Genomic DNA, 19,325 nt, shown 5'->3' with positions numbered 1-19,325 from the left:
TCGATGAAGGTAGCTCATGAACCCACCGTGACCCGTGAGGAATTGTGTGAGTTCAAAGCCAACTTCCTGCATTCTCCTGAAATCAAAGGCATGGAAAATTGTTGGGAAAAACATTTTAGTAGTATTACCTGTCGTTTCTTTCAAATATCGATCATTCCAGAGCTGCTTTTTATTTTCCTTTTGGCAAAACTGAGCGGAAACTTGGCAAAATCTGGGGCCGTCTTTTTAAGAGTAGCCTCTCGAGCCTTTTCGTCCGCTTTTTCATTTCCTAGGATTCCGCAGTGACTCCTTATCCAGCCGATGTGCACGTTCTGTTTTCTGCATCGTAGTTCCTGGATATCAGTTTTAATGTCCATGACAATAGGATTGACCGAATTTCGGTCCGTTATTGCATGGACGCCTGATTTGCAGTCTGTCAAGATCGTTATATGTTTCCATCTGTTTGGTGATTTCTTCAGAACGTAGCTCAAAGCTTCTCGGATCGCCAGGAGTTCCGCCTGAAACACTGAGCAGATGTCGTCGAGTTTGATCTTTCTCGACGGCAACTCTCTCACGCCATCGTAAGGTACAAATGCTGCACCCACTTTGCCGTTCAAGAGACTGCCATCAGTGAAGATTCTCAGTTCATTCTGCGTTGCCTCAGGCAGAGTCTGATCATAGTATCCATGGTCAATCCGGTTGCGTTCCGAGGGATGAGGGAGTGAGAAAAAGTCTCCGGTTCCCTGGTAGACTCTGTCTTGCGGCAAGTCCTGCAGGGTGAGAGTCTTCTTTACCTCATATGCTTCTGCAAGCTGCTTGATCCTCAGGTCAAGTGGCATGAAGCCGCTCAAGACCTGAAGAGAAACTAGAGAGATCGTTCTGTATCCTTTGCAGGATCTGATGGCAATTTGTCTTTGAATGGAGTTCAGTTTCTTACGGTTGACTTTTTTCTTTACCACGTCCGCCCACACGCTGGAAGCGTACGTTATCAGAGGCTCGACAGCACCTAAATATATTTGCTGCATAACCCCCGGCGACGCACCCCATGTAGGTTTGGCGGCTCTGATCAATTTGTTCGTGATGCTTGCAGCCTTTTTACAAATGTTGTCGACATGTTTGGACCAGTTAAGGTGGCGATCTATTGTGAGACCGAGAACCTTAAAGTGATCCACGTATTTTAGTTGAACTCCGTTCATGTAAATGTTTGGTTGTCGGTCCTTTTTTCTGTTAATATACATCGCGTTGGTTTTGTCTTCTGCAAAGTGTAGTTTGGCTTTTGAGCCCCATGATGTGATGAATTTCAACGCCTTGTCAGTCATATTTTCAAGCTCTGTCGTATTGTTGGCTGTAGCAATCAATAGCAAGTCATCCGCAAATGCTCTCAGTTCAGCTCCAGGGCCCAAGTCCTCCTGAAGTACATCATCTAAGATGTAATTCCAAAAGCTCGGTCCGCAAGATGATCCCTGAACGCATCCTTTGGTCGTAACCTTCTGGAGCGTGGCATCAAAATGTGACAGTATGACTTTCCTTTGTTGATGATAGCTCTTCACTAGCGTAAACAAGTTCCGAGGGCACTTCTTGCTTCTCAGCTGGCACATTAGAAATGGCCACCAAGCATTATCAAAGGCTCCTCTGATGTCGAGCGAGATTGCTATGATCATCTTTTTGTCTTGCAGCGCAGTCCTGATTTCGTTGACTGAAGCGTTCAGAGCGTTTTCTGTTGATTTCTGGGGCGTAAAACCATATTGCTTGGTCAGGTCAGGTCAGGTCAGATAAGGTTAGGTTAGGTCAGGTCAGGTCAGATTAGGTTAGGTTAGGTTGTTCCCAATTCGCCGTGTTGAAGGCGTTCTTGGCGTCCAGTGCAATCAACATGACGTGCTTGCTTGCCTTGACACTTCCTTGCCAGGCAAGTCGGATCGTCGCTACTACCTTCGCTATTGCATCGATGGTAGATCGACGAGGACGGAAACCGTGCTGGTTGTGTGACAGTCCTTTGTCTTCATCCTCCAATGACTCCTGGAGTCGCTGAAGGATGTCTTTCTAGCAGCTTTCCGGCTCCATCGAGCATGCAGAGTGGTCGGTACGAAGATGGGCCAGGTGGCGTCCCCTTGCCCTTTGGTATAAGAACTAGTTTTTGCCTCTTCCAGGGCGAAGCGAAAGTTCCTTCCCGCAGACATGTGTTAAAAACTGCCAGCAGCAGCGCAGGGTCAGTCAATGCGATTCGTTTGATGACCGCGTTTGGAATGCAGTCTGGTCCTGATGCCTTCGCGGTTTTTATGCGTTTGGCAGCTATAAGCAGTTCTGCTTCGGAGAATGGGCTGATCACCTCGTCCATCGCAGCACAGGAGCTTTCTCTGGGCTGGTGCTGTGGAAAAAGGGTGCTTATTACCGACTCCAAATTGCCCGAGCCCTCGGGGTAGGGGTCTACGTCTGCAGACCGGAGCCTCTTTCTCACAATTTTGTAGGGCATGCCTCAGGGATCTTCATTGACTGAACTGCACAGCTCGGCCCAGCATCTTTTCTTGCTCTCTTTGATGGCTCTCCGTAGCGCCTTCCTGTGATCTTGGTGATTCCGTTGGAGGTCGTCGTTGCTAGGTTTCCGTTGCGCCTGGCGTCTCGAGGAAAGGCATTTGCGGCGGAGCTCAGCAATGTCTTCGTTCCACCAGTTGACTGGCCGTCGCTGGTTTTGGCTCCTACGTCTGGGCATTAAAGCGTCACAACTGTGCTGCAGTAGGTCGTTCAGAGCGCTGGTAATGTCGTCAGCACTAGCACTCTGTGATTTGCTTAGCACCGCACTCCTTCTTTCAGCAACGGCCTCATCAAGTGCTGTCAGGTTGAGCTTTCGAACCCCCCAACCGGTGTTTGCGAGATTCGGTTGAGGTCTGGTGAAGCGCGCTTCCAGATCAAAACTGATATAGCGGTGATTGCTGTGGGAGTATGCGTCGAGGACTTGCCAATTTCTGATTCTCCCCACGATTGATTCGTCCGCGAACGTGGCGTCAATGACCGAACCGCTGCTGCCTCGGACCAAGGTGACGACTTCCAATGTTAGCCGCATGTAAATGCAAGTGAGACACCATCTCAGAGAGCAAGACTCCTCTTCTATCTGTTGTCGATGAGTCCCATTCTGGCGCTTTTGCATTGAAGTCTCCGGCAAGGATTACAGGTAAGACTGATGTTTTCACGTCATCTTTGAGGCGTCTGAGGTCATTTGCGAAGGCGTCTATGAGAGAATTGGGAGGGAAATATCAGCTGTAACGTTTAAGCTTTTCGTTCTCTACCCATGTCCAGCCGCCTCCGTAATCACAACCGACGCCTGCGATGCGTAAGTGGGTAGTCGGCGCGTAGATTGCAGACTTCGAACCTGAGCCTGAGTACCACCGGTTTGGGGCATTGCGATGCTGCTCAGAAATTATCAGGAGGTCTGCTCGCCGCTTCTCGGCTATCTGCACCATCAGGTCCTGGGCAGCCTGGCAACCATTCATGTTAATTTGGAGGACTCGGATAATTTTTTCTTTTTCTTGTCCTCCAATGCAGCTTTGAGGGTTGCGCAGTTTCTGCTCCCTGTCTGGTGATCGCAGCTCTTTTTGAGGTTGGCGCATGTCCTGCAATTGGGTTTGTTTGTGCAGGCTGCGGCTTTGTGGCCTTCCGTCCCACAGCGATTGCACTCCTTGCTTCAGTCTTCAGGGCTTGTGCAATCCGCTGCGAGGTGCCCAAATCCATGGCATTTAAAACACCTTGGGAGGTGAGCCCGAGGTCTTAGTCGGCAATTCACCCAGCCGATCCGTATTTCCCCCCTTTGATAAAGTCTGCGGACGCATCTCTAGCCAGTCTGACGACCGCCAACTGGGTGCCACTAAAGGCAGGCCTCAGAGAGATGACTTTTGCATCCTTTTCCATTCGGGGGGACGCAGCCGCCAAAGCATCCATCAGCTCGATGCCATCAGTTGCTCCGTCGATATCACGAATTCCGACGATGACGCTGGGGGTAAGCTTTCTCACCTGAGCTCCTTCTCCCAGCGCCTTGGTTATCGCGTTTGCGAGCTCTTCGGTTTGGCTTGTGCCTCTTTTCATTTGCAGGAGCAAGTCTCCACTCCTGGTTTGTCGAATTCCTAAGACCTCGACATTCGGGAGAACGACGTTCTTCCTGATGCGCCTGAGAGTCTCCGCGTAGGAGGTATTGCCCGCAACTTTAACTTCAATTGCGTCATTTCTGGGTCCAGGAAGTTGTCTTGTTTTCTCTTTTCTTGACTTTTCTTTCCCTTTCTGGGACTTTTCTTCTTTTCTTTTCTTGTATTTAGAGTCTTCTTTTTATTTTTCTTTAGGGCCATTTGGTGATTTTCTCTTTGGTCTAGATTCTTCTTTTTTCCCCTCCTTGGCCTTTTCTGCTTTGGCCGTTCTCTTGGAAGTGACTTTGCGCCACTTTTCCTCTTCTTTTGGAGACCCAGCTTCCGTGAGTGATAAAGTCTGGGTAGCCTTGGTTTGTAGCTTCGGCCCAGTCACAGCCACGTCTTGGCAGAAGCCCGTGTCATGCTTGCGGAGGTCAGCCAATATCAAAACCACATTGGTGATCTCCGCTAGTCCCTCCTTTATCGGGGCGTGGACGTTGGTTTTTTCCTTGATGTACGCCATCAGGGACTTGACCTTTGCCTCCAGCAAGTCCACCGTCTCCCACATCTTCGTCGTATTTGTTTTTGTTTTTGTTTTATTAGTAATCATAGTTGATCCCACGAGTGGCAAGGGAAGAAGTCCATCCGACCAGAGCCCCGCATAGCCGGATAAGCCATAATACTCAGAGGGGTTGGCAGGTACCTCTGAGGGATCGTTTGCAATCTGTTATTTTGCGTCTACAGGCCACTCATCCATCAGCACGATGCCTTCCACTATATCTAGGGTTAAAGACGTTGTCTGTTCTTAGTAAGCTGCCGGGGCAGCGGAAGCCCCCCTACCACGACAAGGTGACAGACGCAGGAGGGATGTCATGGCCATGGGCCGATGCCACGAAAATAGAGAGGACGAGGCTCACTCTGGCAAGGGTGCAAAGAAGGAGTGCACTCAGAGTCGCTTCGGCATACCGCACGGTATCGGAGGACACCATCCTCGCGTTGACTGCCACCCCGCCCATAGACCTACTTGCCAAAGAAAGGCAAGCAGTGTACGACGCTAAGGAGCTGACAGCTGAAAGAAAGGTGGGATGCCTCCACAAAAGGCAGGTGGACACATCAGCTCGTCGGAAACCTAAACGCGTGGTGCGAAAGGAAACACGGCGAGCTGAATTACCACCTGACCCAAATGCTCACGGGTCATGGATGCTTCTCCAACTACCTTCACAGAATAGGGAAAGAAGCTGGAGGCCATGACGATAACCCTGCACACACACTGTTTGACTGCCCAGCTTGGGAGGAAGCCAGAAACACCCTGAAGGGGATTGTCGGCGAGGAAGCAATGTCGCTGACAAACATGGTTCTCTCAATGCTGGAAAGCACAGGTGCATGGTCAGCATGGGCAGAATTCGCATCGTGCGTCCTCAAGACTAAAGAAGAAGACAAAAGATCCCGGCGAGGAGAACAGGTAGAAGTGGCATAACAAAAGGCAAGGACATAGCTGCCTCCCTGAAGTAATGCATAAAAGCGGATTCCGGGGGGGGGGCAGCTGGGAAGAGGATGGGGGTTTTAGTGGATAAGAATCCTACACTACCATCAGTCAGTCGCCGTTGACTGCTGGTGGTGTCTTAAGAAGATTTCCCCCCGCCGGAAAAAAAAAGGTTAGGTTAGGTTCAAAAAAGATAGTTGTACAATCTCGTGACGGCATCTGCGCCACATTTACCAAAATTTATATCGATGAACCGAAAAAGATATAGGTACCGAGGTGGTGTTATTTGGTTGTAGATTTACATCAAATAATATATTATGAACGATAGCAGCACGAATATATACCTATTTATATAACTGCGTTAAACATTAATTATATTGACACCTAAGCATCATTATTCGAATTTGACTTTGAAGTCCTTGAGATAGGGTTTGTTCTTTCTTCTTCGCGTGAGGTTATATTATACTAATTTATTTTCCTTTTTCTTTTCGTTAGTCATTCCTCCCTTTTTATTTATTGGTCATACCCCCGCGCTTTTTTATGTAGAGAGTTTGGCATTCCTTTGTTTTCATTATCTAAGCCAGGCATACCTCCAGGTACCCATGGCTTCTCAACATCGTCGATTCGTTCGACTAGCCTACCAAGGGGAGCTCCTAAAATTCATGTGTCTCCCGTTCGTACCGTCAGCCGCTCCGATTATGTTTGCATCTCTGTCCAATTGGGTCGCCGAATGACTACGAAAGAATGGTTGAGAATATTCACTTACCAGACTCTCAAGATCGACGACTTAAAGAACTCAGGGGTTCTAGAAGAAGCGGGTCCAACCCCCAGTTTTCTCTCAACCCTGTTTCTGATCAAGAAACAAAACGGGACCGTATGCCCTGTTTTCAACCGAAAGCGTTTGAATCCGTTCCTACAGCCAGATCCTGTCAGAACCCAAGCCAATGAGGGTTCCTGGACATCGCGTGGGACACACACAAGCGGAGGTTTCTGTCGCCGGAGAAATGTGTAGCACTCCGTCACCATCTGCTAATGCAAGTCTGGATGGCGTAGTGTACCCCCCCCCCCCAACATTGATAAAAATAATAGCCGTAGCCCGCATACCTTTTGTGCGGACACCACCATTGGTAAGTCCTTCTTTACTTTTACGGAAAGAATTTCAAACTATCAAGGATTCTTCCGAGCTCAGAGTCCCGGAAGGCCCTCTAACTCAACGCCCAAAAAACAATTCTTGGCGGCCCCTACGGTCGTAGAGTTAGGTCTAAATGTCAAGTTGCGTCGGTGCGACCACTCGTCATCAGCTAACCATCTGATGGAGAGGACCATCGCGGCCCTCCAGAATACGATGTTTTCCCAACGGGACAGCTTCTGGAAGGGTATGCAAGGGTTAGTGAATAGGGCAACCAATCCTCAAAACATAATAACAGCGATGGGCCTGTACCAAAAATCAAAGAGGGTTTTGGGGACAACGCATAATAAAATTTGCGAGAACATGACTTACCGGAAGGATACCTTCAATACAGGATAACCTTCCTACAGTCTTTAGGGTGGTTAATAAACATTAAAAAGGCAGTTGGTCCCTCAGACAGGCACATATCCAATCCCTTCTGAGGCGACTCAACTTCACATCCTACCTCCACGAGGAAGGTTGCATTGCCGACGGCTACAACGCTTCAGTCATCAATATGGCCGAGGTCCCATCCTCGCCAATTGATGACAATCCCATCACAGGCCCAACAGGACATCATGTGGTGGCTCTAGGTGATAGGATCATCAGAGTTGACACAACGCAGGTACAAAAAGGCAGTTGGTCCCTCAGACAGGCACATATCCAATCCCTTCTGGGGCGACTCAACTTCACATCCTACCTCCACGAGGAAGGTTGTATTGCCGATGGCTACAACGCTCCAGTCATCAATATGGCCGAGGTCCCATCCTCGCCAATTGATGACAATCCCACCACAGGCCCAACAGGGCATCATGTGGTGGCCCTAGGCGATAGGATCCTCAGATTCGACACAACGCAGGTACGAAAAGGCAGTTGGTCCCTCAGGCAGGCACATGTTCAATCCCTTCTGGGGCGAGTTAACTTCGCATCCTACCTCCACGAAGAAGGTTGCATTGCCGACGGCTACAAAGCTCCAGTCATCAATATTGTCGAGGTCACATTCTCGCCAGTAGGCAACAATCCCACCACAGGCCTAACAGGACATCATGTGGTGGCTCCATGTGATAGGCTCCTCAGAGTTGACACACAGAACGACATTCAATCACTTCCTGATGACAGACGCAGCCGACACAGGCTAGGGAGCCCAACTGAATGAACACCACCTATCAGGTACGTGGGAACAAGACCAGTTAGCATGGCATGGCATTCCAACATGAAAGAAATGTTTGCAATTCAATCTCGGGTACAATCAATCATAGGATCAGATCTGCTTCTACAGACAGACAACAAAACAGTGGTGGCATACATCAACAACGAGGGCGGCACAAAATCTGTCACCCTCCTAAACCTATGCCGACAGATACTAGTATTTACCAGTCGAGCCAACATCACGTTTACTGCACAATACTTCCGCAGAAATTACAACTGTGTGGCAGATCATCTCTCCCGCAGACAACTCATTCCCGAGTGGCACCTCATCAACACCGCAACCACCCCCCTGTTTCAAAAATGGGGTGTTCCCGAGGTGGATTTATTCGCAAGCGAAACAACACATGTCGTTGCATCGTATGTGTCACGAGACGTTACAGACAGTGGCGCGCTGTTTCACGACGCCTTCAGCCGAGTATAGGACTTGCGTGGATATTTCCTCCACCAAACTTACTTTCACGAGTCCTAGTGCACCTGAACTCAGCAAAAGGGAAGTACTTACTAGTGGCACCGAGCTGGAAACAATGCTTTTGGGAAGTGGACTTACGAAAAAGGGCGATAGTACCTCCTTATACAATGCCTCACCTACATACGACACTAGTAGGTATGGAGACCAACCGTCCACCTCCAAGGACCTAGGACCTGTCTCTTTAACTATGGTTAATTTCGGGTGGGGTGAAATAACATCAAATTGAATGGTGGAAGAAAGGGCACTCCTTACTTCCGAATGGCGGCCTTCGACTCTAACAACTTACAACCAGCTTGGAACAAATGGAAGACAATGACATGGTGTAACATGAACCTAATGGATCATAATAGCCCTCAACCAATGGAATTGGCCAGATACCTAGGTTACTTGCACAACATGGAGGGTTTGTCGTACAACACCATCCTGGTGCATAAGTCAGCCATAGCCACATTTTGCAATCCGATTATCATTGTGGATATCAGCATCAACGTGGTAGTACAACACAATATGTTACAAGCAATTTCGGTACCCAAAACGAAACCTGTCAAACCACCGGTTTGGGATCCAGGACTAGTGGTAGATCATCTTAGGAAAAGAACACCGGTGGAGTACAACCTATTCGAAACGTCTTGTAGGACAGCTACCTACTCGGCTGCTTCTCGCATCGGGACGAAGGGTTCATGACCTCACACTACTCAGTAATAGTAGACAATAGATTAGTGGATAAAGGTGACCACATAATTGTATGGCCAATGTTTTGCGCAAACTATCTCAAGGACTTCAAAGTCAACATGAATAATAAGAGTTTTATTGGTAGGTAAAACTCCTTTCATTTTTGCGATTGCCTTCTAATAAATTGTATTGCTACTACAATTAATTATTAGTTTGACATTTGTGAATTTCTACCTTTTCTTAATGCGATATATTATTTATCAGTGAAAACAATTTTACAAATGTGTGCAGTTGTCAAAATTGAGTGAATTTATATTTACAATGAGTGATTCATGATTTTTGTTTTGTGAAACAAACAATTTTATGTGATTTCATCTATTTATTCGTGAAATCATTTAATTTATGTGAAAACTACTTTCCAGCTGTTAAAGTTATTTTTTTTGTGAATTTTGATTATTGCAATGTGCGATTAAGGGGACGCTCTACAGAATCGGCCTTGAGAATTGAGAATATGATTTTTTTACATGTGGTCCATAATAACTGGTCTACTAGTTAATATAAAAAGGATGCCGCCAATGTTTGTCTCAATAAACTCCCTCCAAGTGAAGCTTGTGAAGTGAAGCTATGGGGTGACCAAAAAATAGTAATTTCTAATAAATGTTACTAAATTCAATATGTTTATCAGTTGTTTGGTGGGAAATATTGCAACTGATATGATGGATATGATAACTTTTTTGATTATGTGTTAGCCACGATATAAACTTAATAATATATTAATAAATTTTTAACCTGAAATTGTCCGAGAACTAAACATACGAAGGATGTTGAAATACATATCTACCTGCATTTTTATTTCATGTGCTATCCAAAAAACATTACTAATGAATAGTGTTTATTTGTAATGTTTAGGACCTAATAGGTATTGTTTAATTCTAATGAATATTTAAAAAAACGTAGAATTTAGTGTCTGCCTATTATAAAAAGAAAGTGACTTTTTATTGCATGCGCAACTTCACTTTTATACTAGTGAAACAAGTGGTAGGTAGTACCATTATTGTATGTAAAGCCAATGAGCGAAATAATTTATATCATGAGTGCCTAAAAATAATTATTAACATACAGTCACTACAGACATTATTTTTTTATTCGCACATCCGACTGGCGGGCGAATAAAAAATGACGCCAGGGCTGTCGACGCAATGAATTATTTTGTACTTTTTAAATTTTATTTATAATATATTTTATTTAAGTTTTGTGCATCTAATATCCACTGTGGTTCACGTAGTGGCATGGACCTGTTGTTTCTGGGGTCAACTAATTCAAGAAGTAAACACCCATGAAAGAATTTTTCCAGTTTTAGTTTTTTTTAGGTGTACATAGTAAACAAACCTACGAATAAAAAAGACAGGAAGGAACATACTGATTCATCGCAATAAAAACTGGCAACCAAATTCGCCATTTTGGAAAGCGACGACTTTGCGTAAACAAATATTGCGTGGCCTGCACGTGTGCGGTAAACTTAAATAGGTAATTGTGTGTATTTTATGTTTCTGTATCATGCATTTTTGGCCATATTTGCCGGCCTTTCTTGATTGCCGTGATTTGTACACATGTTCCTTCCAGTCTTTTTTATTCATAGAAAAAAACAGTATGTTCTATTAGTTATATAAAGTTGACCTTGAATCTGTAATAAAATAATACACAATTAAAATATTTTCAAATGGAAAAAAACACATTTTCCAAGCTTTGAGCCGTGCTCACTCATGAATGTCATTCTTCATTTAGGTAAGTATATACAAATTTTGATGTTATCTTGCAAATTAAACAGGTATCTGACCTTTTCACTATATTATACATGTACCTACATGCAAATGTAATGTTTTCAAATAATTGATATGGATTATATACCATGGTATTATTTTCTCAAAATCATAAACATACTATAATAGTATTTGAGTATCAACCTATGCTCAATTTGAATTAGGTAATAATAATAAAATACCCGTAGATATATCAATAGTGTGTTTGCTACGATATCCACCCAAGTTATCAGTATGTACGTGCACAGGTTTGATTAAAAACTATTATGAAATTAACATTTAAAAAATATTAAATCATGCATTATTTTGACAGCCCTGTTTTCTGATCGGCGAACACTGTCTTGCAGGTGTTTATCAAATAATAATTTGTAAGACGGCCGACAATACCAATAACAATAATAATGTTTATTTTTTAAATAAAATCTCCGATGATTAGTGATTTTTGCGAAAATATCGATTTAAATTAACGTCCTTACGACGCCGAGATCCTTTTTATTGACTAGATTATACTTCAATCTCCTTCTCTTGAGCCCCCTCTTAATTCCCACCCTTATGTAATGTCAAACGTAACCAAATTTAGAGCGGCATGTACAATCGATTTCGATCCTAAGGATAAGTCGCCGAAAAGCATGACTTAACTATAGACAATCCTGAGTATAGAGTTAATGAATCCTTAACCATAGACTACTTTTGTTATGAACACGCCCCCTTCTGTATTACCATTTACCACTGACAGCTGTTGTCAAAATAAATTCGCATGTCTTTAAAACAGTCCATACACTCAAATTCATTTAACAATGTATCTCAATATGGATATTGATAGTGTTATCGTTTGGCATGTACTTGGAGAATATTATTTTACTTTTATACGCCAGCCCGCAGAATTACAAGATGCCAGATGATAGAATGACACTTGACGCTAGTGTTACCATGTTAAAAAAATATCTTGCGGTGCCTGTGGAATCACGTATAATGACTTATAACGGAAACATAAGAGTATTATAATTAAATATTAATATGTATTTATAGTTATTGCATTTATAAAATGCAGTTGTCATATTTTTGTCATCGTTTAACAATTATAAAACAATTTACCTAAACTATAGGAAAGAGAATTTTTAAATATGGTATTATTTTCAACAGAAATGATCTTAACTAAGGACCATAGACTAATTAAGGACAATGTTCCTGCATAGTGTTTTCTGCTAAGGAAATTTTAGTTATGACAAATGTTTCTGCATTCCGCTCTTAACCTACAATTTTGCCAGTCATGCAGTGTTGCCGATCGTACTATAATTATTGTATATGTACTATAATATTGGTCCGCGTACTATGTACGATATAAAATAGGTATAGTACGCCCAAAATACTATAATTTTGAATATCGTACTAAAATTTAATATAAAAGTACCTACTATAATTTCGCATTTGCCATTTCGCAATCGAGTCGTCTTCGAAAATCTGCGGCCCGCGGCGAAATATTTTTCCTAAAAAAAACGAGCCGATTATGAAAAATTGGGAACCTGCGGCCCGCGGTGAAATATTTATACATACTACTAAATTCTCCTTATTTTTTTTTCTGAGAAACAAAAAACCTATACATTTTCAACAGATGACAGCGCGTACTATATTTTATCCCCAAATACTATAATTTTGGAGGCTCTGTACTATAATTCCACTTTCAAAATATGGCAACACTGCAGTCATGTCGATTACATAGAATAATCTCCTATATATTATTATCCTACAGCTTTTCCCGTTTTTGCGAGCGTTTGTGTGCCTTATTCGTTATGTCCGATGGGTTCAAACGTCGAACACACTAATTAAATGTTCTTAATTCAAAACGGTCGAATAGAGTGTGAAAGAAAGGGTTTTCCGAATTTAAGTTATCTTGCGATATAATATTGATGTTTCTCTAAAGCTTTCCGGCACGAACGTCACTTTATTGACAATATGGGAATTTATTTTTTCACAATGTTTGCAACACTCAAACCAACTAAACAAAGATGGCCGCTTTAAATTTAAAATGCGTTTTAACCGATATATACAATTGATTTTCACAACCTAATCATAATAAGATTAAGGCCTACCGCGCATGAACGTTTACATAACCGGCCGAACGCATTCGGCCAATCGTTGGTTTGCCCACGCATGATCCAATTTTTTACTGGCCGGCATGTTTGAGCGCGCATGGCCCGATTTATATCGGACGGAGGCAATGCGCACGCAGCCAGTAAACACGTGCACGGAACGACGAATAATGAATAATGAAATGATGCCGATGCTCATCGATGAAGCCGTCATGTGCCATGTGGTTTCATAGCGATTCGATGTAATAGTATGTGTGCGCTTCATACCATACGCGTCACTTGGTGCGCTTGTGTGAGTGCACTCGGCCGGCGAAACAATAGTCCATGCGCGCGCTCTCATTTGAAAGCAATGCCAATAGGCCACCGGCCGGTTCGAATCGGTGTAAAATTTTGTGTCTGAACACAGATTTTCAATTCGGCCGTTCGCTCGATCGTCCATGCGCGGGGTTGCATTGCAATACGATGGTTACAACTCCTCGATTGTTGACCGTACGATAGTAAATCGTTCATGCGCGGTAGGCCTAAGTTATCTTGCGATATAATATTGATGTTTCTCTAAAGCTTTCCGGCACGAACGTCACTTTATTGACAATATATGAATTTATTTTTTCACAATGTTTGCTACACTCAAACCAACTAAACAAAGATGGCCGCTTTAAATTTAAAATGCGTTTTAACCGATATATACAATCAATGTTCACAAACTAATCATAATAAGATTAACCGATAAACATATTAGAACTGATTTATTTAAATTTTTATGAATTAAGTTCTTTGTTTAAGTTAAATTTCTACACATCTGACGGAGAGGAAGTCTTTTGACACTGCGCGTATTTATCACGCTATGTATATTAAACTACGGTATTTCAATTGACTCACCACATATTTACTTATCAGATGCATTCGAGTGACTATAATTTGAAGTGAGCACAATTTTATAAAACTTAACACAGTCACAAAAAATCACTTTTAAAAACTAGGTACCATCCGTCATTTGTTGTTTATATAAAAAACGACAGGTGAAATTATTTACGTCTCATAATGATTTAAAAATGCACAGCACTATATTATAATAACTCACATTTATAACAAGTACCCATAGTAATAGTATATGCACGCTTTCACCAAACACAATCGTTGAATTTCATACATTTTTGTCAATCTACTGATATTTTGAAGAAAAAATCAAAAAATCTACTGAACTTTGAAAATTTTAGTTGGCAACACTGAGTCAAAATACGCGAAGCTTTGACGCAGTGATGCCAACCGTACTATAATTATAGTACAATACTTTAATTTAATTTAATTTAATTAAAAATGTAAAATACTATAATATTACGCCAAATATATCAAAATACTATAATTTTAAAGGATTCAAGACAAAAATGTTCCTGTACTATATATTTTTTAGAAATACTATAATTTTTACGCCTTTGTACTATAATCAGCATAGAAAAATATGGCAACACTGCTTTGACGTTAAACAAACAAACTAACTTAACCTGCAATTGTCGTCATGTTTAATTCGGTAATAGCGGTGATAGGTAAGAATATACAATTTAAATATTTGTTTATTACAGTGAATGTGCCAATAAATAACTTATAATGGTATCTTTTATGTATTTCAGTGTTGTAGTAACTCGCGGGCCGCGTATAACGTCCGCACAAAAAGACCTCGTGCAATTAATGTATGAGAACCAAAGCCTAGCTCTCGGGAGATTTTATGGTCCTCTCGGGGGTGAAAGCATGGCGCGAGACTTGGAACACGTATCCCGGCAATTAGATGCTATAGGCCCAACAAAATCGATTGACCAGTGGAAAACTGTAATTATAAATACTTAATAATAGTAAGCTAAAGTTAATATCTTAGCACTTATCAATGTTTACTGGGTAATGTTAATCTTGACACGTTTTATTATTGTGATTTCCCTGGTATGGAAGGAGATGAAACGGAAAACACGGAAGAAGAATGGTGACCGGGTCCGCGCATTAAATTCAACGGGGAACCGCCACCATGCTGTGGAACTGGATGAGAATTCATTAAAAATATTATCCATAATCGGAACCAGTTCCTCAGCGGAGTGTTCCAACCACGAGTTTGGTTTTTCAGGTAGAAAGTAATGAATAACAATAAAGGTGCAAATATTAATTGAAAATTATTTTTTATTTATATGTATTGATTTATTTTTATTACAGCCACAGCCATATATGTATGTCCGCCATTGGAGTTCGTCGATGACGAACGAATGGCGGATACATTCTCTTCGGCTGAGGTCTTTTGAGACTAAAAACCAAACCATAACCTGTCACAACCTACTGTAACTCAAACTAACTACCTTAACCGCAATGATGATATGGAATACTATAAAATTACCATATTTTCTTTAGCGCATCCTGAACCGGTCGCAGGAAGGCTTTCCAGTCAAATCTCCAGCATTGACATAGAGAGGCTGTGGAGAGGGGTTATAGAGCGACTGAATGCTTGTGGGGATGCCACTAAAACACACCGACATTGGAAAAAGGTGATGTACTATCCCTAGTATCGGTAGAAATTATTATTGATTTTAATATAATATACTGTGTCAACAACCTATCTAATATTATTTTACAAAATATCAGGTCATATGACTTGTGCTCCGCTGTTAACTGTCACAGGATATTTTTTTAGAGTATACAACGCAACCTGCCTTCACATTAATACGATTCCGAATTACGATTAGAATCTTGCTGTCTGGGAGCAAGTGTTGGCTCTTATACGGTCATTAATGAGCATGGTGGACAGGGGAGTTTCTCTGGGGTAGGTCATTCATAAAACTCTATACAGTACACTCTCAGTAAGCTCTATAATTCGCCAGTATTCAATTGTCAAATTCAGTAGTTCGCTGCGTACAAGTATACAACGCAGATGAGACGGTTTTATTTTGGAAACTTCTCCTTTCGTAAAACGTATGTTCATCGCGAAGAAACCGCATCGCAATTATGCCCTGCTCCAATGCAACCGGGACACACAAACTGAAGCTTTTGGTCTTAGGGAAAGCCAGAATATCTGCCTCACTGAACAACTGGTTGTGTTAGGTGACTTACTGTTTAATGTTTAGTTAATAAACTTAGTTTATAAATATGTATAATTTAGTAAAAAGATACTTGATTTTGATTATAAATAAAACCGTAATTTGCTAGTACAAATTTCTCAAAAAAAAAAACAAACTATTTTTACGAAATACCTGTTTTAATTTTTACCATATTTTGTATGTATGCACTATAATCCGCCGCTTTCACTAATTGGATACTTGTCTGGTTTTTGGAGTACTGTATTGCTTAACAGTTAAGGATTCATCCGTCGCATGTTTACTTATGATGATTACATTTAATTTACAGATACCTCATGAAGTTCCGGCAACAGTATGGGGAATGGAAAGTTTTGAACATGACTGAATAAATAATAAACTAAATAAAACGCTATGACGCACCGCAGATTTATGTGTGACCCCGAGGAAAAAGACCTCAGCATCACTGCTACAGTGGTGACTCAAAATAAATTCATTTCAGCAAATTTTTGCAGACCTTGTTTCTAATACCTTTTCTCTGCGTTTCTGGGAATTGCGAATCGATCTGACCACAGTACACCGCGTTCAACTATAACGCCATTTCCACGAACTATTGGCTTCTCGATGCCTATCACCAGATCGGTTTCTGCGAAACTTCACACCACGGTCGGGAACGACATACCAACACCCGACTGGCAACAAGAGAACACCGCATCTGGACTGAGGTCATCAACAGCAACGCCGCACCAGGACTCCATATATTCCGAAAGTTAGATCTACGTATCTCGAAATAGCATTTCTCTCTGGCCATGTAACTAGCATATTTTAATGTCTCTGTCGCATGTAAGTGAACCCATGTGCCCGCACCAGGACACAGCACACGCTATTCACATTGCCAATTCCAGCACCATGGCTCGATGAAAACTCAAACGATTCTGACAGCTCGTCTACGCCATCTGAGGACAGCCACAACACCCCCATTCGATTTGGCACACCCTAGAGTTCAGATGAGTCTGACAATTCATCATCAGCATCGGACTTTCACCAAACCATCGTAGCCAGGAAGGAGCGACTGGTTGCCGTACTGCGACATGAGACACCAGACTGCAAGCACCATCTTGCCACCAAGGATCAACCCAACACCCGTCAGCCACATTCGTCCAGCCGCCAGCACAGTTTGATCACCAGAACCACGTGGACTCCTCAACAAGCCAGGAGGAGGCGATTCCGGTGCAGCCAGCTGTTGGACAATTCTCCATTATCATCAAGACAGCAGATGCAGACCAGCCTGCCATCTTTTGGTGCAAACAGACGGCATGCCAACTCGGCTCAGGCAAGCTTTTTCCTACACACACTCGTGTATGAACGGTTCACAAGCATAGTGAATCAAGTCCATTCTGGTTAGTTTTGAGTAAACTTGGTTCAAACATATTTGATTATTTCTAATTCCGTAAAGGTATGATTGCAATTCTGTAGTGTTATATTGAGTACATTTATTGGACTTACTTTGTACAGAAGCATTTTTCTGTTAAAGTTGAAACTTTTTTGGTAAGGCCCTCCACCGACGAAGCAACTGAAATCCCGCAAACTGGCTGGTGATGAAACTCATAAACTGGCCGTGACTAGTGCTTCACGCTACTGGAACTCTAATCTCATAACCTCAAACTGTCAAACTGGGCCATCAGCTGTTTTGTACACACTTAACTACTCCTAAATACTATTTTCTGTTTTTTGCCCGAAAAAAAAATTACAATATTTTTTTCAATATTATGTTCTGGCATTAAATTTTTCTGCATATCGTCGCCGCGCTTGCAAAATCCGCTATGTAAAAAAACACAACTGTTCAGGAGAAGGAAAAAACTGATTTATTCAACAATGACACACGTTTTTTTCAAAGTAAGTAAACTGAAAATTAGATCCTTACGTCGGATTCAGTATAAATGATATTTTATAATACAATATTTAGCACTTTGGTCGTAATAATTTTTTTGTGGCTTAAAGGCACATAGCTGATTTTATTTGGATCTTTTAATCCGCTTTGTGGTTGGGGCAGCACGTAGCGGATTGTAATTACTTGTATTTTAGACAGCGCATTTTACACCGGGTTTTTACAATGATAATTCCATAATTTAATGATATTTGACTTTATGCATAAAACATCTTTAACAAAGCCAATAGTCTGTTTTGAACAAACCTTTATCTTTCCAACCAAAATTTGACATATAAATAAGTAATTATCAAGTGAAGGGGGAATAAAAATATGTGTTCAGAGTAGGATGGATAAATAATTAAACAAATTTGACAAATAACGTTTTATTTATCTAAATAAGAAAAAAATGGTAACTAATTTTCACAAAAAAATGTTTGTCGGATTTTGCAGGCGCAACGACGATATGTATCTGTCAGTATTTTATTTATATGCGAAAACGACCTCTCAACGTTCACAGAGGTGATTGGGCAAACTTTAAAAAAAAGTGCCCGAGTTTTCTGATAAATCCACAGCTCGGAGATGGCATTAAAAATGCAAGTGCATCTAAATTATCTACCTTCCTAACTTAGTTATATTTCGATAAAATAATTTAAAAAAAAAACTAAAATTATGAATTGAAAAGCTCTAAAATATGCACTAATGTCTCAAATATGCATTTATATGCAAAATAAAATTTTATTTTTGGATTCTGTGTCTTTCAAAACAGATTTCTGTGCAACTCTCATAGCTGTGCATACACCCTAACAAAACATGCACTAGCATATAAATCCGGGCCCTAATCATCACTCCTGACATTCAAAAAGAAAATGCAGGAATGTGTGAGTGCTGAGGAGAGAATCTTAATAACTCTGAGGTACCTAAGCCATTTTTGTATCACTTACCTTATAAACAACATGTAATAATTCCTTCGCCACCTCATGGGAGGTTGCTTTCTTCTACACTACTTTAAGTACTAAAATAATATATAGTCATATTGTTTGAAAATGTTTAATAAAAATAAAAAAGGACAAAAATAAATGCTTAATTTAATATAGGTAGGTAGTCATAATGTTTGAAAACAATGTTTAATAAAAAGGTAGGCAGAGATGTTTTTCGACTTCTGCCATAAAATTTAAATTAAAAATGTGTTCGTCCATCTTTGCTCGCGTTTGACGTCTTGGTTTGTAATCTTGATGGTTTATGGCATGACACTGTTAGAAGTGCTACCAATTTTGGTAAGAAAATATGATTTTTTTCATCGAATCTACTGATATTGGTACCACTGTTTAATGGATAACTGGAAGACTAGC

General features: G+C 41.6%; 2 protein-coding genes across 5 annotated transcripts in view; both read left to right on the top strand.

Moving 5' to 3' along the window:
• Positions 1–12,586: 12,586 nt before the first annotated feature.
• LOC147074780 (uncharacterized) overlaps positions 12,587–19,325 on the top strand; it is a 32,858-nt gene continuing 26,119 nt past the window's right edge. For all 3 annotated transcript variants that reach the window (XM_085942628.1, XM_085942626.1, XM_085942624.1), the window contains exon 1: positions 12,587–12,616. The gene's annotated coding sequence lies outside the window, so the exon portion shown is untranslated. The remainder of the gene's footprint in view (positions 12,617–19,325) is intronic.
• On the top strand, positions 14,830–18,672 carry LOC147074782 (uncharacterized). Of its 2 annotated transcripts, XR_015070029.1 has the most exons (4): positions 14,830–15,109; positions 15,388–15,521; positions 16,378–16,588; positions 16,772–18,672. XR_015070029.1 is itself a non-coding variant. In XM_085942659.1 (3 exons), the coding sequence occupies exons 1-3, from the start codon at positions 14,893–14,895 to the stop codon at positions 16,432–16,434; spliced, it is 408 nt and encodes a 135-aa protein (XP_085798785.1). In that variant the 5' UTR covers positions 14,830–14,892; the 3' UTR covers positions 16,435–18,672. The 2 variants fall into 2 exon arrangements, 1 of the variants encoding a protein (XP_085798785.1); XM_085942659.1 differs by having other exon boundaries at positions 16,378–18,672.

Source organism: Rhyacophila brunnea, unplaced genomic scaffold (genome assembly GCF_057557595.1).
Source record: "Rhyacophila brunnea isolate RB1 unplaced genomic scaffold, BYU_Rbru_1.0 scaffold_15, whole genome shotgun sequence".
Taxonomy (NCBI): Eukaryota; Metazoa; Arthropoda; class Insecta; order Trichoptera; family Rhyacophilidae; genus Rhyacophila; species Rhyacophila brunnea.
The sequence above is the reverse complement of the archived record's forward strand: the minus strand, read 5'-3'. Positions and strand labels throughout refer to the sequence as shown.

Coding starts and splice junctions, on each gene's coding strand:
- LOC147074782 (XM_085942659.1), top strand. CDS start 14,893: ATGTTAATCTTGACACGTTTTATTATTGTGATTTCCCTGGTATGGAAG. Junction 15,110..15,387: donor CCACGAGTTTGGTTTTTCAG/GTAGAAAGTAAT, acceptor TATTTTCTTTAG/CGCATCCTGAACCGGTCGCA. Junction 15,522..16,377: donor CACACCGACATTGGAAAAAG/GTGATGTACTAT, acceptor TTTAATTTACAG/ATACCTCATGAAGTTCCGGC.